The sequence below is a fragment of the Muntiacus reevesi genome, chromosome 1 (genome assembly GCF_963930625.1).
Source record: "Muntiacus reevesi chromosome 1, mMunRee1.1, whole genome shotgun sequence".
Lineage (NCBI taxonomy): Eukaryota > Metazoa > Chordata > Mammalia > Artiodactyla > Cervidae > Muntiacus > Muntiacus reevesi.
The window spans coordinates 182,179,212-182,205,215 of NC_089249.1; the positions used below are offsets into that span (position 1 = coordinate 182,179,212).

The following is a 26,004-nucleotide window of genomic DNA, read 5'->3' on the forward strand; positions in this document are numbered from 1 at the left end:
GTAAGCTATTAGAAGCATTTCAATTAAAACAAAAAACAAGAAAAAGAGACCTAGCAACATTTCTACTAGAGGTTCTAATCATTGCAATAAGATAAGAAAAATTAATTAAGGATAAGATATAGAACAGGAAGTGATGAAACAAGCTTTATCTGAAGAAAATATATTTAATAATCTAGAACAATTAAATAATCAACTGACGAACTATTAAAAATTAGCCCTATATGGTGAGTGGAAATATTATCAATACACAGAAATCAACAGCTGTGTCTGATTAGCAAATGCAATTGAAAATAATCTTTTATATAACCATAGAAATCCTAAAATACAAAGATTTAAACCTAGAAAGAAAGTTACAAGGCCTTTATGGATAACTAGAATAACTAATGTGTTTTTTTATAGGTTAAAAAAGATTATAAATTAATTTAAAATTTTAAGAACAACTACGCTGGAAATTTGTGCTCTTGGTATACAAAATATTAGTTTCACACTCAAAGTAGATGTAACTACTTCTCTGTATAGAACAAAGCCGGCCAGGAATAAAGCACAACTCCACATTGACAGAGAAACATATCATGATTGATGGATGGATAAAGATTCCAGTCCTCAGATACTTGCAACCTCTTAATGGACAGAACATGTTCTCTCCGGTAATGTCATAAAGCCATCATCTCTTCCACAAGCTCCAATAAAGGGATCCACCCTGCACTTTGTTTTCTTACCTTCTTGGGAGATGGATCCCCATCCTGTAGCCCAGCAAGAAAGGTTTGCAAGAGTCAAGTCTGGGGGTGCAATACAGACAGGAAGCACAGCGTCGGAAAAAACAATGCGGGTTTTCAGCTGCACCAGGGCGACGTCGCCTCCAATAGGGTGGTACAATCCATAGGTGGGGTGTATGATCACCTTATTTACCTCAAACCACTGTGTGTGATTGCCGGCAACCAGGAGGTCCACAAGGCCCACATATATATCATATGCCTCAGTGTTCATACTCCTGTACAGAGAGAGAACAAAGGTACAGTTGTTCAAGCACCTGAACCATGGGAAGAGGAGCTTCCATGAGCTCACAGGCCCAAGGAGTCCTGAAACACGGGGGCCTGGGCATTCAAGCTCTCAGCCAGGATGTGGAAAGTGAGCCGTTCCAGCACAGTAGGGACCTGACTGGCAGAATTGCTCCCAAAGAAGTCCTGACCTGAGTATATGGAGGATTCAAGGACTCACCAGTATCTGCTGGATGGTGAGCTTGTCAGATGTACAGTGAGCTGCCAATGAGGATACTTCTTTTTTTTTTTTTCCATTTATTTTTATTCATTGGAGACTAAATACTTTACAATATTGTAGTGGTTTTTGCCATACATTGACATGAATCAGCCATGGATTCACATGTGTTCCCCAACCTGATTCCCCCTCCCGCCTCCCTCTCCATCCCATCCCTCTGGGTCGTCCCAGTGCACCAACCCTTAGCACCTGTCTCATGCAGAGGTCTTTCATCACCTCTCATCTTATCATCCTAAGATGTGACTCCTCACCTCACCTCTCATCCTATTATTTTGTTCCACACCTATCCGGAAGAACTGATGGCCCTACGGGAGCCCTCAGTCCTGTGCAAGAAGCTGTAGTGAATGGAGCTGTGTGCTGGGTCCCATTCTCTCCCCAACTTCAAGAAGTCCCAGTCCTATGTAGTCCATGTGGTTGGCCCTGCAGTCCTAGACCTCCATGGGAAGGGTATCCATCACCACTCACTCACCTGTCAAAGCAGTGGGCAGCCGACAGGATCCAGTACTCATCAACGATGGACCCACCACAGATGTGGAAACCTGTGTAGTGCACGCTGACCTGCCACGGCCACTTTCTCTCAAGGGCATCCACGCCTCCCAGTATCTTCCCTTGCACAGGACGCTGGCCACATGCTGAAGGAAGGATGACAAAGGGTATGAGTAGCAGCGGCACCAGGGTGGCCACATGCAAAGCGAAGGGAGGGAGAGTGGGAGGTGTGGAAAAAGGAAAGGACCGCGGAAGGCTGGGTGTCCACCCATGGGAGTCGGAAGCCCGGGATTCATCAGATTCACCACCAGGACCACCGCCAACCTGGGCTTGGGGGGGTGTCCTACCCACATCACGGCTAAAGGCGACCTCCTCACTGGCAGGGTGCCTGTGGGCTGTGGCTACAACCTGGGTGGGAGGCAGGAGAAACAGGAGCAGGAGGAGGCTCAGGGTCGTGGGCCAGGGCTCTCCAGGCACAGTGTGAGGGCCAGTCAGGGCGGCGGCCATGTGGGCCTGCCTCAAGGATGTCAGGGCTGGAGCGCACGACCTGTGACGTCATAAACACGTGACGGTGCCCAGGCGCACGATAGTAGGAAGGCCCCACAGCACAAGCACCAGCTATCTCGCTCCTCCTCACACCGCCTCCCCCATCCCACCATGGCTGGCTCTCTGTGGTTTCACTCCCTGGAGGGTGCTCAATTAGACTCTGGGTGGTCTTTCTCCCTGGATGGTGGTGGTCTCTCTCCCTACTCAGCTGCCTGGCTGTTGGTTAACGCAATGGGAATAATTTCATCCCGAGTCTCCCAACATCCAGCCAGCAAGCTTAAATTTGGTCATGTCTCAGTCCCAGCAGTTCAGAAATATACAAGCACTTTTCACACCTCTTCTTGATCTTATTTGCTAATGTACCATTGAATAAAGCAAGTTATACAGATGTTGGGGATGAAAAGGGATTGGAAAAATGCACTATAGTACTTATGCCCCCTCTCTGGAAACTTCAGAACTCTGTTGTTGTGACAATACATACACAAATGAACAGGACTATATTCCAACATTTACAGACACTGAAACTGGAATTTTATTTTATTTTTGCATCTCATAAAAGTGTATAAACTGTTCTTAGTTAAGAATGTACACATGTACATTAGTTCAGATGTACAGAAGTCGGTAGTTGCCAACCTCTGCTCTGGTTCTTATATTTATTTTTTTAAAAACAGATTTTATTTTTTATAGCAATTTTAGGTTCACAGCAAAAGTAGACAGAAGGTACAGAGGTTGTTAATGGGCAGTCAATGCATGTATCAGCATAGGAGGTATTGGGACATCTCTGTACACTGTATTTCTTGATATTAATCCCTTGTCTTTTAAACGTATTGCCAGTAATTTCTATTTCTCCACTGTTTCTTGTTCTTTAATATGTTTCAAGTGTGTTCATTATTGTTCAATGGAGAACTTTTATTTTTTTTATTTTTTCAATTATTTTTATTAGTTGGAGGCTAATTACTTTGCAACATTGCAGTGGGTTTTGTCATACATTGACATGAATCAGCCATGGAGTTACATGTATTCCCCATCCCAACCACCCCCCCCCCCCAACCCGATTCCCCTGGGTCCTCCCAGTGCACCTGGCCCGAGCACGTGTCTCATGCATCCCACCTGGGCCGGTGATGTGTTTCACCACAGATAATAAACATGCTGTTCCAATGGAGAACTTTTATAATGGCTGCTTTAAAATCCTTGCCCAGTAATTCAACAGCTATGTGAGTTTGATGTTGGTGCTCATTAAGTCTTTTCTTTTTTTTTAAATTTAATTATTTTAATTGAAGGCTAATTACTTTACAATATTGTGGTGGTTTTTGCCATGCATTCACATGAGTCAGTCATGGGTGTACATGTGTTCCCCATCCTGAACCCCCCTCCCACCTCCCTCCCCATCCCACCCCTCTGGGTCATCCCAGTACACCAGCCCTGAGCACCCTGTCTCATGCATCCAACCTGAACTGGAGGTGTGTTTCACATATGATAATGTACATGTTTCAATGCTGTTCTCTCAAATCATTCACCCTCGCCTTCTCCCACAGAGTCCAAAAGACTGTTCTATACATCTGTGTCTCTTTTGCTGTCTCACATGTAGGGTTATTACCATCTTTCTAAATTCCATATATATGAGTTAGTATACTGTATTGGTGTTCTTCTTTCTGACTTACTTCACTCTGTATAGTAGGCTCCAGTTTCATCCACCTCATTAGAACTGATTCAAATGCATTCTTTTTCATAGCTGAGTAATATTCCATTGTGTACATGTACCACAGCTTTCTTATCCATTCGTCTGCTGATGGACATCTAGGTTGCTTCCATGTCCTGGCTATTATAAACAGTGCTGCGATGAACATTGGGGTTCATGTGTCTCTTTCAATTCTGGTTTCCTTGGTGTGTATGCCCAGCAGTGGGATTGCTGGTTCACATGGCAGTTCTATTTCCAGTTTTTTAAGGAATCTCCATACTGTTCTCCATAGTGGCTGTACTAGTTTGCATTCCCACCAACAGTGTAAGAGGGTTCCCTTTTCTCCACATCCTCTCCAGCATTTATTGCTTATAGACTTTTGGAGAGCAGCTGTTCTGACCGGCTAATAGTCTTTTCTTATTGGAATTGAGAGTTTACTGGTTCTTGGTGTGACAAAGGCTTAGTGTGACAAGGGCTTCTCTGGTGGCATAGATGGTAAAGTGTCTGCCTGCAATGCAGGAGACCTGGGTTCCATCCCTGGGTTGGGAAGATCCCCTGGAGAAGGAAATGTCAACCCACTCCAGTACTCTTGCCTGGAGAATCCAATGGGGCAAGAAGCCTCGTAGGCTACAGTCCATGGGGTCGCAGAGAGTCAGACACAACTGAGTGACTTCAATAGTGTGACAAATAATTTTGGACTGTGTCCTATGCATTTTGAGTATTACTCATGAGACGCTGGTTCCTACTTAAATCTTTTGTTTTAGCAGGTTGAAAAATCTGTTTAGGTCCAGAATGCACATCCTGGCTCATGCTGGTGAACTGTGGTTCCAACAGCAGTTTATCAAGTCTCTGCTGGGCTACTCTTGTTTGTCCACTTGCATGCTTCCAAAATGATGGGATCCCACCTCATAGTATTCTCAGTGCTGGCTTGAGATGGGGAAGGGTGTTACCTCCTACTGCAAGTGAGGAGAGAAGACAGGCTCTACAATGTGTCTGACTTGCATGTCCTATCCTTCCTGCAAGAGGTTGTGAAGTCAGATAGCATTGGTTCTCAATCAGGGGTGATGTTCCAAGAGCACATTTGGTAATATCTGTATACATTTTTGCTTATAGGAATTGGGGGAGTGTGCTATTGGCATCTGATGGGTTATACAGGGATACTGCTGTACATCCTATAGTGCATAGTATATCCTTCCAGAGCAAAGGCTTTTCCAGCCCCAAATGTCAATAATGTTGAGTATGAGATATCTTGGCTCACAGGTTCCATGAGGACCACCTTACTAAAGGGAAAAGAGGTTGGAACATAGCCTCTTAACAGTGAATTCAGTGTCTGCAATGCCTGTTTGGGAATTGCAGCTCTCCTCATGTTTGCCACAAGAACAGAGTGGCGAAAAGGTTTTTGTCACAGTAGGCAAAACTTTTCTGGATCTTCAACTTTTCTTAAGGCATGTGTATGTGTGTGATTTCCAGGTTGGTATTTCCAGATTTCAGACTTCTCTAACCTCAAGTTGGATACATGGGAGGAAAGAAAACCCCAGGAAACTCCCCACTGGGTTGGTATTTGAGTCCTGAGGTCCCTAGCTAATTTGCCTCCTTTTGTCCACCTTTCAGAATCTAATGGCAAGTGGCTTGTGGCATTGTGGTCACTGGGAGGAATAAAGTGAAATGTATTCATTTTTTCTAAACTTTAAAGAACTTGAAATCCTTAATGACTTTTGTTTTCTTCTCCCAGCTGAGTTTGTTTCCTACAAATTGCTGTTTTCAACTTGATTGATTCAATGCTTATTTTCTGTGTTTAGAGACTTTCCTTGGATGTCTGGTCTTCTATTTGACCTTATGAGTGTTAGAATAAAAAGTGATTGGAAACTCTGGGATGTGAACCTAGCTTGTTTAGTTTGAACTTCCAGGGAGAGAACTGGATGAGTCATGGGAGAGATGCTGATGTCAGTATCTTTAGGACATCTTTCTTGGACTTGTTATCTTCTCCAGAGGATCCCAAACTCCTTCTTGAATGGTGGGAGTCTTACTTCAGGGTTCTGGCAGCTCAGGTCAAAGGTGGCATACCCTTCATTAAGTAAGCCATCTCCTAATCTTCCAATTTTGGCATCTAAGGGCCCTGAACTGCCCTGTGACTCCTCAATGTGAATTACTTGTTTTACTCCCAGCAGAAAACAAAACTTCAGATTTTTGCAATAGTCAGTAAGGTATACTAGCCTAGAGATATGGAACAGAGATATTTAGGGATATAACTGTCTAACACAGCTTTCCCTCCAATATTCTTTCCTTCCTAGTCAGATCTAGACACAGTGTTTCTTTTTGAGAATTCTGTGTTATAGATCGTTATGTTTTTGCCTTTCTTCATAGCCCACTCAATTCTTTAAGGTAAATTACTATGTATAGATCCACCATCCACTTGTCAAAACATTTTTGATTAAGATATAATATACAAATAGTAAATTGTATCCAATCATGCAAGTCTTGACAAATAAATACAATCCTGTTACCACAACCATCAAGTTATAGAATTCCTTTGTACCCCTCATCCCTACCACCAGTTTCCCTGTGCACCTTTATTGTCAAGCCTTCCTTTTCCCCTCAGTCCGTTTAAACCACTAAGCTACTTTTCCATCCACATAGTTTGACCTTTTCTAGAATATTATATATGTAGTCTTTTAAGTCTGACTTCCTCTACTTAGCATAATGCATTCGAGATTTCTCTATATGATGGCTAGTAAAATCACTGAACCTAAAATTTTCTTTTCTGAAGGGTTTTTAATTGTGAATTCAATTTCTGTAATACATGTAGGACTATTCAGGTGATTTGTTTCTTCTTGAATGAGTTTTGGTACTTTGTATCTTTTAAGAAAATTGTCCATTTCACTTGAATTATTGAATTTGTGGCTATAAAGTTAGTAAATATTTCCTTATTATTCTTTTAGTGCCCATAATAATCACTCATCTTTGTTCCTGATATTGGTATCTTCTAAAAAATTTTTATTTTATTTTATTTATTTGGCTGTGCTGCACAGCCTGTGGGATCTTAGCTTCCTGACTAGGGATTGAACCTGGGCTTCGTCAGTGAAAGTGCCTAGTCCTAACCACTGGAGCACCTGGAAACTCCCTAATGTTGTTATTTTACATATCCCGGCTATTGTTTTGTATTCTACTTTACTGAATATTCTTTCAGTGTGTGATAGTTTCACATGGATACTTTTTTTGTCATTGAGTTGTAAAAGTGCTTTATAAATTCTTGATACAGGTCTCATCAGATATATGGTTTGCAAGTATCTTCTCACAGTAGGTGGGCTGTCTTCTCACTGTCTTGAATGTGCTTTATGATACACTAAGATTTTAATTTTAAAGAAGTCCAACTTCTCTATTTTCTTTTGTGCTTTTGGTGTCATATCTAAGAAACCATTGCTTAAACTAAGGTCATAAAGATTGATTCCTATGTTTTCTTATATGCAGTTTATCATTTTAACTCTTACATTTAGGTCCGTGATTGATTGTGAGATAAATTTTGTGTTATGATGTGAGATAGGGGGTCCAACTTTTTTTTTTTTGCATGGGCTATTAAGTTGCCCCAACATCATTTGTTGAACCGACTCATCTTTTCTCACTGGTTTTCTTGGATCCTTGCTAAAAAACAATTGACAATAAATGTAAGGAGTTTCCCCCATGTATTTCTATCCTTATGCCAGTTATACACTGTCACAATTACTGTAGTCTTGTAAGTTTGTAATCATGAAAATTTAAGTCCTCTGACTTTATCTTTTCTTTTTCAAGATTGTTTTGACTAGTCTGAGTCATTTTCTGTATGAATTTTAGGGTCAGCTTGTTAATTTCTATAGGAGATTCATCTGAAATTTTGATAAGGATTCAGTCAATATGTAGATCAACTTGGAGAGTATTACCATCTGTTGTGGGTTGAATTGTATCACTGGATGGATAGGTCCTACTCCCAGTATCTCGGAATGTGACTTCATTTGGAAATAGGGTTATTGCAGATGTAATTACAATTAAGATGAGGTCACACAGGAGTAGGGTGGGACCTTAATCCAATATAACTTTTGTCTTTCTAGAAAGCAGAGAGAGAGGCATGTAGGGAGTAAATGGCCATGTGAACACACAGAGACACACAAAGAAAGCACTGTGAAGACGGATACTGAAATTGGAGGGATGCACCTAAACGCAAAGGAATGCCAAGCATTGCTGGCAATCACCAAAAACTAGGAAAACATATGGAACTGATACTCCCTCAGAGACCTCAGTAGGAACCAATTCTATTGACACCTTGATTTCAGACTTCTAGCCTCCAGAACTGTGAGGGAATACATTTCAATGGTTTTAAGCCATCAAGCATGTGGTACTTTGTCATGGCAGATGTAGGAAACTGATGTAGATTTTGGTAATAGGAGTAGATCTGGCAAGGCCAAAGTCTACAGGACAAGCAGTAGTTTGGAGACTCTGGCAAGAGCTGGAGCTATCACCTTGACTCTGAAATCTGTAGGGGAGGTCAGCAGGCTGGAAACTCAGATAGGATTTATATATTATCATCTTGAGGCAGAGCTCCTTTTCTAGGAAATCTCAGATTTTTGCTCTTTAGGCCTTCAGTTGTCCAGATGATGCCCACTCACATATCAAAGGTAATCTCCTTTATGTAAAGTCAACTGATTATAAATATTAATTATATCTACAAGATACCTCCACAGAAACATTTAAACAACACTTGAAGGAACAATTGGGCACCATAACTTGAATAAGTTGACATAAAATTAACTGTGACAGTCCTACCTTGTCAACTTGGCACCCATACACATCCCTGTGTATGCATGCTCAGTCACTTCAGTTGTGTCCAACTCTTTGCAACCCTATGGACTGTAGCCTGCCAGGTTCCTCTGTCCATGGGATTTTCCAGGCAAGAATACTGGAGTGGGTTGCCATCCCCTCCTCCAAGGGATCTTCCTGACCCAGGGGATTGAACCTGTGTCTCCTGTATCTCCTGCATTGGGGCAGGCGGGTTCTTTACCACCAGTGCCACCTGGGAAACCCATACACATCCATAATAAAGACAATAGCAAAGTTATACTTCTAACATGATGCATTCATCCTGAGTACAGTTGACAATGCAGGAACCCTTTTCCTAGGAGAGAATACAAAGTCCTTGAGTAATGCTGTCTCTTCTCTTTGGCATCCTGAAATGCACACCCGCACACATACACCACAAAATGAGGTAAAAATACTCATAATACCTACAGTCCTAGTTCTGTAAATGGTCACATGGTCCTAGCTGGTGTTTGTAACTTCCCTCTTCTACTACTTATTCCATATTTCCTTTGCCTACAGCAGGCACCCTAAGATGGTTATGCTTCTTTACTTCATAGGCCATAGATGACTCAAATGTTCATTCCTGAAGAGTCTGAGCCATTACTAGTCCTACCTGAATTGGACTGTTGTAGTTTTTCATTGATTTTTAATCACAGCATAGTAATACAGAGAGATACTGCAAGAGACTTTCCGGGTTCAGACAGTCTTCCTTACTTCCATTGTGGAGTAGCAGTCCAAGTTCCCTTAGGTAATCAGGCTGAATCACCCCAGCTAGCACAAAAACTCCTCCTTTTGCCTATTGGTTCAGAAGCATAAGGAGCAAAAACTAGCTGGGTGGCAGTCTTAAATTGCAGTTCAGTGGCATCACTGCTGTGTTTCCTTATGGAAGTAACCCTCTCCATGGAACTAAGACTTGTAGATCAGGTTTATGAAACTAATACACAATCTTAATAATATTAAATCTGACCCATGAATATGAGCAACTTTTAATTTATTTAGATCTTTAATTTCTTTCAAAATTTCTCCCATCTTACATTTCTTTCATTAAATTTGTTCCTTAATATTTTATTCTTTTCAGTGCAATTATAAATTGAGTCACTTTTGAGTGACTTTTTGGGTGAACTTTTGAGTTCCTAATGTCACTTTTGGATTATTTGTTGCTAGTGTACAGAAATACTATTGATTTCTGTCCACTGATCTTATGTTCTACAGCTATTATTGTTATAACAGATTTTAGTGGCCTCCTTAGGATTTTTGTATACTTAAGATCATGTTATCTCCAAGTGTAGATCATTTTACTTCTTCCTTTCCAATCTGGATTAAAATTTTAATGGTCTTTCATTTCTTTTTTGCATCTTGGGGGGAAAATTCTAGTCTTTCATCATTAACTATGGTGTTAACTATAAACTTTTTCCTAGATGCCCTTTATCAAGTTGAGATTTTTTTTCATTTATTTTTTTTAGTTGGAGGCTAATTACTTTACAATATTGTAGTGGTTTTTGTCATACAGTGACATGAATCAGCCATGGATTTACATGCATTACCCATCCCAATCCCCCCTCCCACCTCCCTCTCTATGCAATCCCTCTGGGTCTTCCCAGTGCACCAGGCCAGAGCACTTGTCTCCTGCATCCAAGCTGGGCTGATGATCTGTTTCACCCTAGATAATATACATGTTTCGATTCTGTTCTCTCGAAAACATCCCACCCTCACCTTCTCCCACAGACTCCAAAAGTCTGTTCTGTACATCTGTGTCTCTTTTTCTGTTTTGCATATAGGGTTATCGTTACCACCTTTCTAAATTTCATATATATGTGTTAGTATACTGTAATGGTCTTTATCTTTCTGGCTTACTTCACTCTGTATAATGGGCTCCAGTTTCATCCATCTCATTAGAACTGACTCAAATGAATTCTTTTTAATGGCTGAGTGATATTCCATGGTGTGATAAGCTTTCTTATCCATTCGTCTGCTGATTGGTATCTAGGTTGCTTCCATGTCCTAACTATTATAAACAGTGCTGTGATGAACGTTGGAGTGCACGTGTCTCTTTCAGATCTGGTTTCCTTGGTGTGTATGTCCAGAAGTGGGATTGCTGGGTCATATGGAGGTTCTATTTCCAGTTTTTTAAGAAATCTCCACACTGTTCTCCATAGCGGCTGTACTAGTTTGCATTCCCACCAACAGTGTAAGAGGGTTCCCTTTTCTCCACACCCTCTCCAGCATTTATTGCTTGTAGACTTTTGGATAGCAGCCATCCTGACTGGCGTGTAATGGTACCTCATTGTGGTTTTGATTTGCATTCTCTGATAATGAGTGATGTTGAGCATCTTTTCATGTGTTTGTTAGCCATCTGTATGTCTTCTTTGGAGAAATGTCTGTTTAGTTCTTTGGCCCATTTTTTGATTGGGTCATTTATTTTTCTGGAATTGAGCTTCAGCAGTTGCTTGTATATTTTTGAGATTAATCCTTTGTCTGTTTCTTCATTTGCTATTATTTTCTCCCAATCTGAGGGCTGTCTTTCCACCTTGCTTATAGTTTCCTTTGTTGTGCAAAAGCTTTTAAGTTTCATTAGGTCCCATTTGTTTAGTTTTGCTTTTATTTCCAATATTCTGGGAGGTGGGTCATAGAGGATCTTGCTGTGATTTATGTCGGAGAGTGTTTTGCCTATGTTCTCCTCTAGGAGTTTTATAGTTTCTGGTCTTACATTTAGATCTTTAATCCATTTTGAGTTTATTTTTGTGTATGGTGTTAGAAAGTGATTTAGTTTCATTCTTTTACAAGTGGTTGACCAGTTTTCCCAGCACCATTTGTTAAAGAGGTTGTCTTTTTTCCATTGTATATCCGTGCCTCCTTTGTCAAAGATAAGGTGTCCATAGGTTTGTGGATTTATCTCTGGACTTTCTATTCTGTTCCATTGATCTATATTTCTGTCTTTGTGCCAGTACCATACTGTCTTGATGACTGTGGCTTTGTAGTATAGTATGAAGTCAGGCAGGTTGATTCCTCCAGTTCCATTCTTCTTTCTCAAGATTACTTTGGCTATTCGAGGCTTTTTGTATTTCCATACAAATTCTGAAATTATTTGTTCTAGTTCTGTGAAAAATACCATTGGTAGCTTGATAGGGATTGCATTGAATCTATAGATTGCTTTGGGTAGAATAGCCATTTCGACAATATTGATTCTTCCAATCCATGAACACGGTGTATTTCTCCATCTGTTTGTGTCCTCTTTGATTTCTTTCATCAGTGTTTTATAGTTTTCTATGTACATGTCTTTTGTTTCTTTAGGTAGATATACTCCTAAGTATTTATTCTTTTTGTTGCAATGGTGAATGGTATTGTTTCCTTAATTTCTCTTTCTGTTTTCTCATTGTTAGTGTATAGGAATGCAAGGAATTTCTGTGTGTTAATTTTATATCCTGCAACTTTACTGAACTTCCAAACTCATTCTATGAGGCCACCATCACCCTAATTCCAAAACCAGACAAAGATGCCACACAAAGAGAAAACTAAAGGCCAATATCACTGATGAACATAGATGCAAAAATACTTAACAAAATTCTAGCAAACAGAATCCAACAACATATTAAAAAAATCATACACCATGACCAAGTGAGCTTTATCCCAGGAATGCAAGGATTCTTTAATATCTGCAAATCAATCAATGGAATACACCACATTAACAAATTGAAAGATAAAAACCATATGATTATCTCAATAGATGCAGAAAAAGCCTTTGACAAAATTAAACATCCAGTTATGATTAAAACTCTCCAGAAAGCAGGAATAGAAGGAACATACCTCAACATAATAAAAGCTATATATGACAAACCCACAGCAAGCATCACCCTCAATGGTGAAAAATTGAAAGCATTTCCCCTAAAAATCAGGAACAAGACAAGGGTGCCCACTCTCACCACTACTATTCAACATAGTTTTGAAAGTGTTGGCCACAGCAATCAGAGCAGAAAAAGAAGTAAAAGGAATCCACATAGGAAAAGAAGAAGTGAAACTCTCGCTGTTTGCAGATGACATGATCCTCTACATAGAAAACCCTAAAGACTCTACCAGAAAATTACTAGAGCTAATCAACAAATATAGTAAAGTTGCAGGATATAAAATTAACACACAGAAATCCCTTACATTCCTATACACTAACAATGAGAAAACAGAAAGAGATTTTTAAATCATGAAAGGGTGCTGGAATTTGTGAAATGCTTTTTCTACATATATAAGATAATCATGTGGGTTTTTGGCCTTTATTCTATTAACCTGTTTGTATTATATTAGTTAATTATTGAATATTAACCTAACCTTGCATTTCCAGGACAAATTTCACTTGGACATGGTGTATAATCCTGTTACTAAGTTGCTGAATTCAGTTTAATAGCATTTTGTTGAGAATTTTTGGGTCTTCTTGTGATGTTTATACCTGGTTTTGATGTGAGAGAAATTCTGGCCTCAAAGAATGAGTTAATAGGTGTTCCCTCCTCTTCTATTTTTAACGCACTATTTGTAACGCACTGGTGTTGATTTTTTAGAAATTTTTATTACAGTATAGTTGATCTGCAATTTGTGTCTCAGGTGTACAGAAAAGTGAATTAGTTGTACATGTATCCACTCTTTTTCAGACTCTTTTCCCATATGGGCCATTACAGAGTATTGAGTAGGGTTCCCTGTGCTATTAAGTCCTTATTAATTACCTGTTTTATATATAGTAGTGTTTATATGTCAACCTCAATCTCCCAGTTTGTTTCTATCCCTTCACTGATTAAGCTTGTTTTCTACATCTGTAACTCTATTCCTCTTTTGTAAATACATTTATTTGTACCCTTTTTTAGATTCCACATGTAAGTGATATCATATGGTATTTGTCTTTCTCTGACTTACTTCACTCAATATGACAATCTCTAGGTCTATCCATGTTATTAGATATAATAAATAGCTAGAAACAATAAACAGCGTTATTTCATTCTTTTTTTAAAAAAGTTTTATTTTGTATTGAGGTATAGCCTATTAACAATGTTGTGATAGTTTCAGGTGAACAGCGAAGGTACTCAGCCATACAAACTCCCCTCCCAACCAGGCTGCCACATAACATTGAGCAGGGTTCCGTGCACTATACAGTGAGTCCTAGCTGGTTACCAATTTTAAATATAGCGTGTGTACCTGTCCATCTCAAGCTACCTAACTATCCCTTCCCTCCATACTTCCCCCAGGCAACCATAAATTCATTTTATAAGACTGTGAGTCTCTATTTTGTAAGTACGTTCATTTGTATCCTTTCTTTTTAGAGTCCACATATAAGGAATGTCAGATGATATTTCTCCTTCTCTACCTCCTGATTTACTTCACTCAGTATGGCAATCTCTAGGTCCATCCACTTTGCTGCAAGTGGCATTATTTCTTTTTAATGGCTGAGTAATATTTTATTATATACATGCACCACATCTTCTTTACCCATTCCTCTGTGGATGGATATTTATGTTGCTTTCATGTCCTGGCTATTGTAAATAGTGCTGCAGTGAACATTAGGTGCATGCATCTTTTTGAATTATGGTTTTCTCCAGACATATGCCCAGGAGTGGGATTGCTGCATCATATGGTAGCCTTATTTTTAGTTTTTTTAGAAACCTCAATACTGTTGTCCACAGTGGATGTCCAAATCTATATTCCCACCAACAGTGTAGGAGAGTTCCCTTTTCTCCGCACCCTCGCCAGCATTTATTGTTTATAGATTTTTTTGATGATGGTCATTCTGACCAATGTGAGGTGATGTGATATCACATTGCAGTTTTGATTTGCATTTCTTTAACAGTTAGGGATGTTGAGCATCTTTTCATGTGCTTTTTAGCCATCTGCATGTCTTCTTTGGAGAAATGTCTATTTAGATCTTTCGCCTACTTTTTCATTGGGTTGTTTGTTGCTTATATATATATATATATATATATATATATATATATATATATATACACTGAGCTTATATATATATATATATATATATATTTATACACTGAGCTACATGAACTGTTTTATCTTTTGGAGATTGATCTCTTGTCAATTGCTTCATTTGAAAAAGTTTCCCCCCATTCTGAAGGCTATCTTTTGTTTTGTTTATGGCTTCCTTTGCTGTGCAAAAGCTTTTAAGTTTAGTTAGGTCCTACTTGTTTATTTTCATTACTCTAAGTGGGTGCATTGAAAAAGATCTTGCTGTGATCTATGTCAGAGAGTGCTTGCCTATATTTTCCTCTAACAGTTTTTATAGTATCTAGTCTTACATTTAGATCTTTAATCCATTTTGAGTATTTTTGTGTATAGTGTTAGGGAGTGTTCTAATTTCATTCTCTTACGTGCAGTTGTCTAGTTCTCCCAGCACCACTTCTTAAAGAGATTGTCTTCTTGCCTCTTTCATCATAGATTAGGTGACCACAGGTGCATGGACTTGTCTCTGGGCTTTCTGTCCTGCTCCATTGATCTATATTTCTGTTTTTGTGACACTATCACACTGTTTTGATTGCTGTAGCTTTGTAGCATAGTCTGAAGTCAGGGAGCCTGATTCCTCCAACCCTGTTCCTCTTTCTCAAGATGGCTTTGGTTATTCCTGTCTTTTGTGTTTTCACACAAGTTGTAAAATTTTTGTTTAAATCTGTGAAAAATGCCATTGGTAATTTCATAAGGACTGCATTGAATCTATAGATTGCTTTGGTAGTATATTTTTTCCAGTCTAAGAATGCAGTATATCTCTCCATTTGTTTGTATCATTTTTTATATTTCTTTAATCAGTATCTTTGATAAAGATGAAGGAGGAGTGTGAGAAAGCTGGCTTAAAACTCAACATTCAAAAAACAAAGATCATGGCATTCCATTCTATCACTTCATGGCAAATAGATGGGAAAACAATGGAAACAGTGACAGACTTTATTTTCTTGGGCTCCAAAATCACTGCAGATGGTGACTGCAGCCATGAAATTAAAAGACGCTTGCCGCTTGGAAGAAAAGTTATGACCAGCCAGACAGCATATTAAAAGACAGCGTATCAAAAAGCAGAGACATTACTTTGCCAAGAAAGGTTCGTCTAGTCAAAGCTATGGTTTTTCCAGTAGTCATGTATGGATGGGAGAGTTGGGCCATAAAGAAGGCTGACTGCAGAAGCATTGATGCTTTTGAGGTATGGTGTTGGAGAAGACTCTTGAGAGTCCCTTGGACTGCTAGGAGGTCAAACCAGTCAATCCTAAAGGAAATCGATCCTGAATATTCCATGGGGGTCAGAAAGATTTGAACTTGACTGAGCGACTGAACAACAAAAATCAGTATCTTATAGTTTTCTGAGTACAGGTCTTGATTTTTATGTCTGACAGAATTTACCATTGAAGTCTTTGGGGCCTGGACATTTATTGAAAGTGAAAGTGTTTGGTGCTCAGTAGTGTCTGACTCTTTATGAAATTTCTACTCATTCAATCTCTTTATTTGTTGCAGATGTATTTATATTTTGTATTGTTTCTTGAGTCAATTTTAGGAAAAAGAAAAAATTTAAATATAGTATGTACCACACAGTGAAATAACAAAATATGACAGTATGCATAGTAGAACAAAACAATACTGCTTTATATCTGATATATATTTTTTAATTTGGTCCTAGTTTAGTCATTGATATGAATTTTATTTTTTTATAATAGCTATTTCTATAAAAATGTGATTTTCTAGTTAAAAAAATAAAAAGAGGAGAACAAGATGGCAGAGGAGCAGGTGGATGTGGAGTACATCTCCCTCCACAGATACATCAGGAGTACACCTTCAGACACAGAAGTGCATGCAGAATACCAGCTGAAAGCAGACAGAAGTACCTGACCAGCAGAAAAGAATATATAGACCCACGCAAAACTCAGTAGGAGGAAGGAACTAGGGAAAAACAGGAGTGTTCTCCTCGGTGGGTGGGGGAACTGAAGCAGGGGTCCGATCCCCACATCGGGGCAATTGTCTGAGTCAGAGGAGAACCATTTAAAGCTGAGAATGAAACAGCTGATCTGTGGCAGCCTAAATGGAATGAGAATCAGACAGTCCTTGCTGCAGCCATACATACCCCAGACGGCACAGTGGCTGGGAGCTGGAGTTTAGGGATTGTTGAGCAATCCCAGGGCAAGGACTGCTCTGACTGCAGAAAGACTGATGGAGGGGATGTGAGGGAGGTTGTGGTTAGAAATGCCTGTGGAGGAAAGCCAAGAAGCCATGGAAGCAAGGCGATACTGCTGAGTCATGCAGAGGGGGTGGCGCCATTACCATAGCCTCTCTCCCCCCATTTGCCAGCATTGGCAGCTGAACAATAGAGAGGCTGGCCCATCAAATGCCTGAGGCACTGAACTGTATACAGAGTAGGATCCCACCCAGGTGCCCCTTTAAGTGCCTGATGCGCGGAAGGACAGAAAAGGACCCCAGGCAAGGAAGCCCTCTAAGTGCCTGAACAGGCGGAGGTATGGAGAAAGACTGGCCAAAGAGGCCTTCTAATCACCAGCTATAAGAGGTTCGAAAAAAGACTCTGATGTGGCCCTAACTCCTTTGGCGGAGGCAGTCCGTGTCCTTGCACACTTGGCGCTGCCAGGGTCCCCACAGGCCAAGCAGCTTCACGCTTAACTCTCACTGGGGCAGAGCTGCCACAGGCAAAATAAGTCTTGTGCCTATTCGTGCAGGATCACTTCAGTCGTGCCCATCTCGGCAACCCTGTAGACTGTGGCCTGCCAGGCTTCTCTGTCAGGGAGGGGAGTTCTCCAGGCAAGAATACTGGAGTGTATTGGAAAATACTGGTTGCCATACCCTTCTAGAGCACTATATTTCCTGCTGCCCTAGCTGGCAACCCCCCTCAGTACCTGGTGCTGCCAGAACCCCTGCGACCCAAGCAGCTGCCCCACCTCCACACCTGGCCCTCACAAGGGCAAACCCAAGTCCTCCAGGGCAGCCTCAGGAGCAAACCCCAGTGGACGACCCACATGCAGAGGTGGAAATAAAACCACAGCTGAAACCCGAGGGCAGTGTGGCTAAGGAAGAAGACCCAAAACCTTCCCACCAGCTGTACAAGCTGCAGATTAAATCCACATGATCAACTAGGCAGACTCTGTGTCTATGGAATATATAAGAGGTCACTGGGAGCTCCCACAAAAGAAAATGCACTAGTTCTGATAGCTGTGGGCATTAGAGGCAATAACTCACAGGAGTAGGAGCAGATTAGAGTCTGAGCTGCCCCCAAGCAGGTCCAGAAACCAGCACACTGTTGGAGGCCGTCCTAGGGAGGTGGGGAGGACTGTGACTCCCAGTGAGGGAAAGGACTCTGACAGCAGTGATTCAAGAAAAACAGTTATTATTCTTATGTTTTGACTTGTTTTGTAGATTCTTTTCGATTTTCTTTCTTTTTTCCCCTTCCCCCCACCCCCACTGTAGTTGTTGATTTTATTGGTACTATGAAATCTAATTAAGCTTTTGAGCTTTCTCCCCCCTTTTTTTCTCATTCACATTTTTTTATTGTTGTTACAAACCTCTGCCTCTATGTTGGACTTTTGCAGTTCTGGGGAGGTCTTTTTTCCCCTCTCTTTTTTAATTATAATTTTTAAACGCTATTATTTTTTCTACATTTATTCCTTTGCTTTTCCTACAGTTCTCTTCCCCTGCAGTCAATCTTTGATATATATAAATCTTCATCTACCTCTATTTAACTTTGCCTATCTATTCTTTATTTCTTTTCCTTCTTTCCTTTAATCTCAACATATTTGAGATTACCTCTGCCTTTACATTGAGCCTTTGCTGTTCTGTGGAGTTTTCCTTTTCTCTTTTCTTCTTCCTTTTTTTTTTTTTTTCTTTTCTCTTTTTTATAATTTTAATTTTTTAAACCTATTATATTTTTTCCATGTTTATTCCTTTGTTTGCCTTTCTACTGTTCTTTTCCCCTTGCAGTTAATCTTTAATGTATATAAACCTTCATCTACCTCTATTTAACTTAGCATATCTATTCTTTCTTTTCTTTCTTTCCTTTCCTCTCAACATATTTGTTAGTTTTATTTTCATTGCTTTATTTCCTAATTGGCACCTAGCTTTAGTTTTTTTTTTTTTTTTAATTTTATTAGTTGGAGGCCAATCACTTCACAACATTTCAGTGGGTTTTGTCATACATTGACGTGAATCAGCCATAGAGTTACACCTATTCCCCATCCCGGTCCCCCCTCCCACTCCCTCTCCACCCGACTCCTCTGGGTCCTCCCAGTGCACCAGGCCTGAGCTCTCATCTCATGCATCTCACCTATGCTAGTGATCTGTTTCACCATAGATAATATACATGCTGTTCTTTTGAAACATCCCACCCTCACCTTCTCCCACAGAGTTCAAAAGTCTGTTCTGTACTTCTGTGTCTCTTTTTGTTTTGCATACAGGGTTATCCTTACCATCTTTCTAAATTCCATATATATGTGTTAGTATGCTGTAATGTTCTTTATCTTTCTGGCTTACTTCACTCTGTATAATGGGCTCCAGTTTCGTCCATCTCATTAGAACTGATTCAAATGCATTCTTTTTAACGGCTGAGTAATATTCCATGGTGTATATGTACCACAGCTTCCTTATCCATTCATCTGCTGATGGGCATCTAGGCTGCTTCCATGTCTTGGCTATTATAAACAGTGCTGCGATGAACATTGGGGTGCACGTGTCTCTTTCAGATCTGGATTCCTCGGTGTGTATGCCCAGAAGTGGGATTGCTGGGTCATATGGCAGTTCTATTTCCAGTTTTTTAAGAAATCTCCACACTGTTTTCCATAGTGGCTGTACTAGTTTGCATTCCCACCAGCAGTGTAAGAGGGTTCCCTTTTCTCCACACCCTCTCCAGCATTTATTGCTTGTAGACATTTGGATAGCAGTCATCCTGACTGGCGTGTAATGGTACCTCATTGTGGTTTCGATTTGCACTTCAATAATAATGAGTGAGGTTGAGCATCTTTTCAAGTGTTTGTTAGCCATCTGTATGTCTTCTTTGGAGAAATGTCTGTTTAGTTCTTTGGCCCATTTTTTGATTGGGTCATTTATTTTTCTGGAATTGAGCTTCAGCAGTTGCTTGTATATTTTTGAGATTAATCCTTTGTCTGTTTCTTCATTTGCTACTATTTTCTCCCAATCTGAGGACTGTCTTTTCACCTTACTTATAGTTTCCTTTATAGTGCAGAAGCTTTTAAGTTTCATTAGGTCCCACTTGTTTATTTTTGCTTTTATTTCCAGTATTCTGGGAGGTGGGTCATAGAGGACCCTGCTGAGATTTATGTCGGAGAGTGTTTTGCCTATGTTCTCCTCTAGGAGTTTTATAGTTTCTGGTCTTACATTTAGATCTTTAATCCATTTTGAGTTTATTTTTGTGTATGGTGTTAGAAAGTGATCTAGTTTCATTCTTTTACAAGTGGTTGACCAGTTTTCCCAGCACCACTTGTTAAAGAGGTTGTCTTTTCTCCATTGTATATCCTTGCCTCCTTTGTCAAAGATAAGGTGTCCATAGGTTCGTGGATTTATCTCTGGACTTTCTATTCTGTTCCATTGATCTATATTTCTGTCTTTGTGCCAGTACCATACTGTCTTGATCACTGTGGCTTTGTAGTAGAGTCTGAAGTCAGGCAGGTTGATTCCTCCAGTTCCATTCTTCTTTCTCAAGATTACTTTGGCTATTCGAGGTTTTTTGTTTTTCCATACAAATTGTGAAATTATTTGTTCTAGTTCTGTGAAAAATATCGTTGGTAGCTTGATAGGGATTGGATTGAATCTATAGATTGCTTTGGGTAGAATAGCCATTTTGACAATATTGATTCTTCCAATCCACGAACACGGTATGTTTCTCCATCTGTTTGTGTCCTCTTTGATTTCTTTCATCAGTGTTTTATAGTTTTCTATGTACAGGTCTTTTGTTTCTTTAGGTAGATATACTCCTAAGTATTTTATTCTTTTTGTTGCAATGGTGAATGGTATTGTTTCCTTAATTTCTCTTTCTGTTTTTTCATTGTTAGTATATAGGAATGCAAGGGATTTCTGTGTGTTAATTTTATATCCAGCAACTTTACTATATTCATTGATTAGCTCTAGTAATTTTCTGGAAGAGTCTTTAGGGTTTTCGATGTAGAGGATCATCTCATCTGCAAACAGCGAGAGTTTCACTTCTTCTTTTCCTGTCTGGATTCCTTTTACTTCTTTTTCTGCTCTGACTGCTGTGGCCAAAACTTCCAACACTATGTTGAATAGTCGTGGTGAGAGTGGGCATCCTTGTCTTGTTCCTGATTTCAGGGGAAATGATTTCAAGTTTTCACCATTGAGGGTGATGCTTGCTGTGGGTTTGTCATATATAGCTTTTATTATGTTGAGGTATGTTCCCTCCATTCCTGCTTTCTGGAGAGTTTTAATCATAAATGAGTGCTGAATTTTGTCAAAGGCTTTCTCTGCATCTATTGAGATAATCATGTGGTTTTTATCTTTCAATTTGTTAATGTGGTGTATTATGTTGATTGACTTGCGGATATTAAAGAATCCTTGCATTCCTGGGATAAAGCCCACTTGGTCATGGTGTATGATTTTTTTAATATGTTGTTGGATTCTGTTTGCTAGAATTTTGTTAAGTATTTTTGCAGCTATGTTCATCAGTGATATTGGCCTGTAGTTTTCTTTTTTTGTGGCATCTTTGTCTGGTTTTGGAATTAGGGTGATGGTGGCCTCATAGAATGAGTTTGGAAGTTTACCTTCCTCTGCAATTTTCTGGAAGAGTTTGAGTAAGATAGGTGTTAGCTCCTCTCTAAATTTTTGGTAGAATTCAGCTGTGAAGCCATCTGGTCCTGGGCTTTTGTTTCCTGGAAGATTTTTGATTACAGTTTCAATTTCCTTGCTTGTGATGGTTCTGTTAAGATCTTCTATTTCTTCCTGGTTCAGTTTTGGAAAGTTACACTTTTCTAAGAATTTGTCCATTTCATCCAAGTTGTCCATTTTATTGGCATAGAGCTGCTGGTAGTAGTCTCTTATGATCCTTTGGATTTCAGTGTTGTCTGTTGTGATCTCACCCTTTTCATTTCTTATTTTGTTAATTTGGTCCTTATCTGTTTCTTAATGAGTCTTGCTAGTGGTTTGTCAATTTTGTTTATTTTTTCAAAAAAACCAGCTTTTAGCTTTGTTGATTTTTGCTATGGTCTCTTTAGTTTCTTTTGCATTTATTTCTGCCCTAATTTTTAAGATTTCTTTCCTTCTGCTAACCCTGGGGTTCTTCATTTCTTCCTTCTCTAATTGCTTTAGGTGTAGAGTTAGGTTATTTATTTGGCTTTTTTCTTGTTTCTTGATGTAAGCCTGTAATGCTATGAACCTTCCCCTTAGCACTGCTTTTACAGTGTCCCATAGGTTTTGGGTTGTTGTGTTTTCATTTTCATTCATTTCTATACATATTTTGATTTCTTTTTTGATTTCTTCTATGATTTGTTGGTTATTCAGAAGCGTGTTATTTAGCCTCCATATGTTTGAATTTTTAACAATTTTTTTCCTGTAATTGAGACCTAATCTTACTGCACTGTGGTCAGAAAAGATGACTGGAATGATTTCAATTTTTTTGAATTTTCCAAGACCAGATTTATGGCCCAGGATGTGATCTATTCTGGAGAAGGTTCCGTGTGCACTTGAGAAAAAGGTGAAGTTGATTGTTTTGGGGTGAAATGTCCTATAGATATCAATTAGGTCTAGCTGGTCCATTGTATCACTTAAGGTTTGTGTTTCCTTGTTGATTTTCTGTTTAGTTGATCTATCCATAGTTGTGAGTGGGGTATTAAAGTCTCCCACTATTATTGTGTTAGTATTAATTTCCTCTTTCATACTCGTTAGTGTTTGCCGTACATATTGCGGTGCTCCTATGTTGGGTGCATATATATTTATAATTGTTATATCTTCTTCTTGGATTGATCCTTTGATCATTATGTAGTGTCCTTCTTTGTCTCTTTTCACATCCTTTATTTGAAAGTCTATTTTATCTGATATGAGTATTGCGACTCCTGCTTTCTTTTGGTCTCTGTTTGCGTGAAATATTTTTTTCCAGCCCTTCACTTTCAGTCTGTATGTGTCCCTTGTTTTGAGGTGGGTCTCTTGTAGACAGCATATATAGGGGTCTTGTTTTTGTATCCATTCAGCCAATCTTCGTCTTTTGGTTGGGGCATTCAACCCATTTACATTTAAGGTAATTATTGATAGGTGTGGTCCCGTTGTCATTTACTTTGTTATTTTGGGTTCACGTTTATACAACCTTTCTGCATTTCCTGTCTAGAGAAGATCCTTTAGCATTTGTTGAAGAGCTGGTTTGGTGGGTGCTGAATTCTCTCAGCTTTTGCTTGTCTGTAAAGCTTTTGAATTCTCCTTCATATCTGAATGAGATCCTTGCTGGGTACAGTAATCTAGGTTGTAGGTTATTCTCTTTCATTACTTTCAGTATGTCCTGCCATTCCCTTCTGGCCTGGAGGGTTTCTATTGATAGATCAGCTGTTATCCTTATAGGAATCCCTTTGTGTGTTATTTGTTGTTTCTCCCTTGCTGCTTTTAGTATTTGTTCTTTGTGTTTGATCTTTGTTAATTTGATTAATATGTGTCTTGGGGTGTTTCGTCTTGGGTTTATCTTGTTTGGGACTCTCTGGGTTTCTTGGACTTGGGTGGCTATTTCCTTCCCCATTTTAGGGAAGTTTTCAGCTATTATCTCCTCGAGTATTTTCTCATGGCCTTTCTTTTTGTCTTCTTCTGGGACTCCTATGATTCGAATGTTGGGGCGTTTCACATTGTCCCAGAGGTCCCTGAGGTTGTCCTCATTTCTTTTGATCCTTTTTTCTTTTTTCCTCTCTGCTTCATTTATTTCCACCATTTTATCTTCTACCTCACTTATCCTATCTTCTGTCTCCGTTATTCTACTCTTGGTTCCCTCCAGAGTGTTTTTGATCTCATTCATTGCATTATTCATTTTTAATTGACTCTTTTTTATTTCTTCTAGATCTTTATTAAACATTTCTTGCATCTTTTCAATCTTTGTCTTCAGGCTATTTATCTGTACCTCCATTTTGCTTTCAAGATTTTGGATCATTTTTATTATCATTATTCTAAATTCTTTTTCAGGTAGATTCCCTATCTCCTCCTCTTTTATTTGACTTGGTGGGCTTTTTTCATGTTCCTTTACCTGTTGGGTATTTCTCTGCCTTTTCATCTTGTTTAGATTGCTGTGTCTGGAGTGGGCTTTCTGTATTCTGGAGGTCTGTGGTTCCTTTTTATTGTGGAGGTTTTACCCAGTGGGTGGGGTTAGACGATTGGCTTGTCAAGGTTTCCTGGTTAGTGAAGCTTGCGTCAGTGTTCTGGTGTGCGGATCTTGATTTCTTCTCTTTGGATAGCAATGGAGTGCCCAGTAATGAGTTTTGAGATGGGTCTATGTGTTAGGTGTGACCTTGGGCAGTCTGTATGTTGACGTTCAGGGCAATGTTCCTGCGTTGCTGGAGAATTTGCGTGGTATGTCATGGACTAAAACTTATTGGCTCTTGGGTGGTGGTTGGTTTCGGTGCAGGTATGGAGGCTTTTGTACCGTCACTTATTACTTAAAGATCCATGTAGTCAGGAGTTTTCTGGTGTTCTCAGGTTTTGGGCTTAAGTCTCCTGCTTCTGGATTTCAGTTTTATTCTTCCTGTAGTCTCAGGACTTCTCCAACTATACAGCACTGATAATAAAACTTCTAGGTTAATGGTGGGAAGTTTCTCCCTCGTTAGGGATACCCAGAGAGGTTCACCGAGTTACATGGAGAAGAGGAGAGGGAGGAGGGAGATAGAGATGGGCAGGAGGAGAAAGAGGGGGACTCAAGAGGAGAGAGACAAATCTACGAAGTTGTCTGATCCCAGAGTGTTCTCCGTAGCCCAGACACCCACAAAGATTCACAGAATTAGATTGGGAAGAGAAGGGGAAAGGAGGAAATAGAGGTGTTCTGAGGTAGAAAACAGAGTCAAGATTGGGAGAGAATAATCAACACACTCCTGAGTAAAAATGGGAGCTGAATATTGTATTCTTAAATGTTCACAATTTATATCATATACTGAAAAACAAAAATTAAAAATCTAGAGTAGAGGTTAGACTCTTAAAAATACTATATTAAAAACAAAAACCAAAATACACAAAAGAAATTTTAGAAATATATATGAAGTTTGGTTTAAAAATAGGGCTTCTCTTCTTTTTTCTCTCTCTTTTTTTTTTTTCCTCCTTCTTCTGTAAGGTTATAGTGTATTGAAAATGAAAATTAAGGCGTAGTAAAAGGAGTGCTAGAGGGCTTTAAAAGAAATAAGAGAAAAAGAAAAAGAGAAAATAGAAAAGAAGAAAAAAGAAAAGAAAAGAAGAAAAAGAGAAAAAAGAAAGAGGAAAAAATTGTTTTGCCTAATTAAAAAAATCGTAAAAATCTATGAAAATGAAAGTTAAGGAGTAATGGGGGAGTAATAGGGAATTTTTAAAGGAAAATAAAAGAGAACCAAGATAAAAGAGAAAAAAAAAATTTTTTTTTCCTTACTTAAAAAAAAAAGAAAAGAAAAGAAAAAGAAAAAATATATCTAGGAATTTCTCTGGAGCTGTTGTGGTCAGTGTGGGTTCGGCTCAGCTTCAGATAGCTCCTCGTTCCAGCTTACACTTCTCGATATCTACAGGCCCTTCCGGTGTAGTCAGTCGGTGGTTTCTTCAGGGATTTTAATCTGTTGCACCGGTCCCTTCTGAAGCGGTTCCCTTTGTTTATTTGGGTTCTGTTGCCGGTCTCTTCCGCGCCTAATTTTCACCCTGACACAGGGGGCGGAAGTGGATTCTTATTCAGGTAGCTAGTTCCGTCGCACTGCGGGGAGGGGCCGGCGCTGCAGGGAGGGGCTGTGCGGGGAGGGGCCGGCGCTCCAGGGAGAGGCTTGCGCTCTTTTCTCGGTCTGCGCTGCTCAGGCTCCGGGCTGCTCTGTATGAAGCGCGCGCCACGGTGCGCGCGGCTCCAGCCCTCGGGCAATTCACAAAAGCGCGGCACACAAAGCTGGGCCCGCGCTCCGTCCCCTCGCCGCCCGAGCGGCCCAGGCAGCCAGGAGCTTGACGGGCGCTCTCTCCCCGGGTGCGGCGCGTCTTCTGCCCTGCGCAGTCCCAGTCTCAGTTTCTGCCGGCGCTAGTCGGGC

The 26,004-nt window shown here is 39.8% G+C and overlaps 1 protein-coding gene across 1 annotated transcript in view; it reads right to left on the reverse strand.

The window, feature by feature from the left end:
- Positions 1-2,268, reverse strand: part of PRSS38 (serine protease 38) — a 41,040-nt gene extending 38,772 nt beyond the window's left edge. Inside the window, exons 1-3 of the mRNA XM_065915692.1 lie at positions 2,109-2,268; positions 1,745-1,907; positions 720-991 (exon numbers count right to left, since the gene is read on the reverse strand). Of these exons, the coding sequence (XP_065771764.1) occupies positions 720-991; positions 1,745-1,907; positions 2,109-2,268 (595 nt within the window). The remainder of the gene's footprint in view (positions 1-719; positions 992-1,744; positions 1,908-2,108) is intronic.
- Between the last annotated feature and the right edge of the window lie 23,736 nt (positions 2,269-26,004).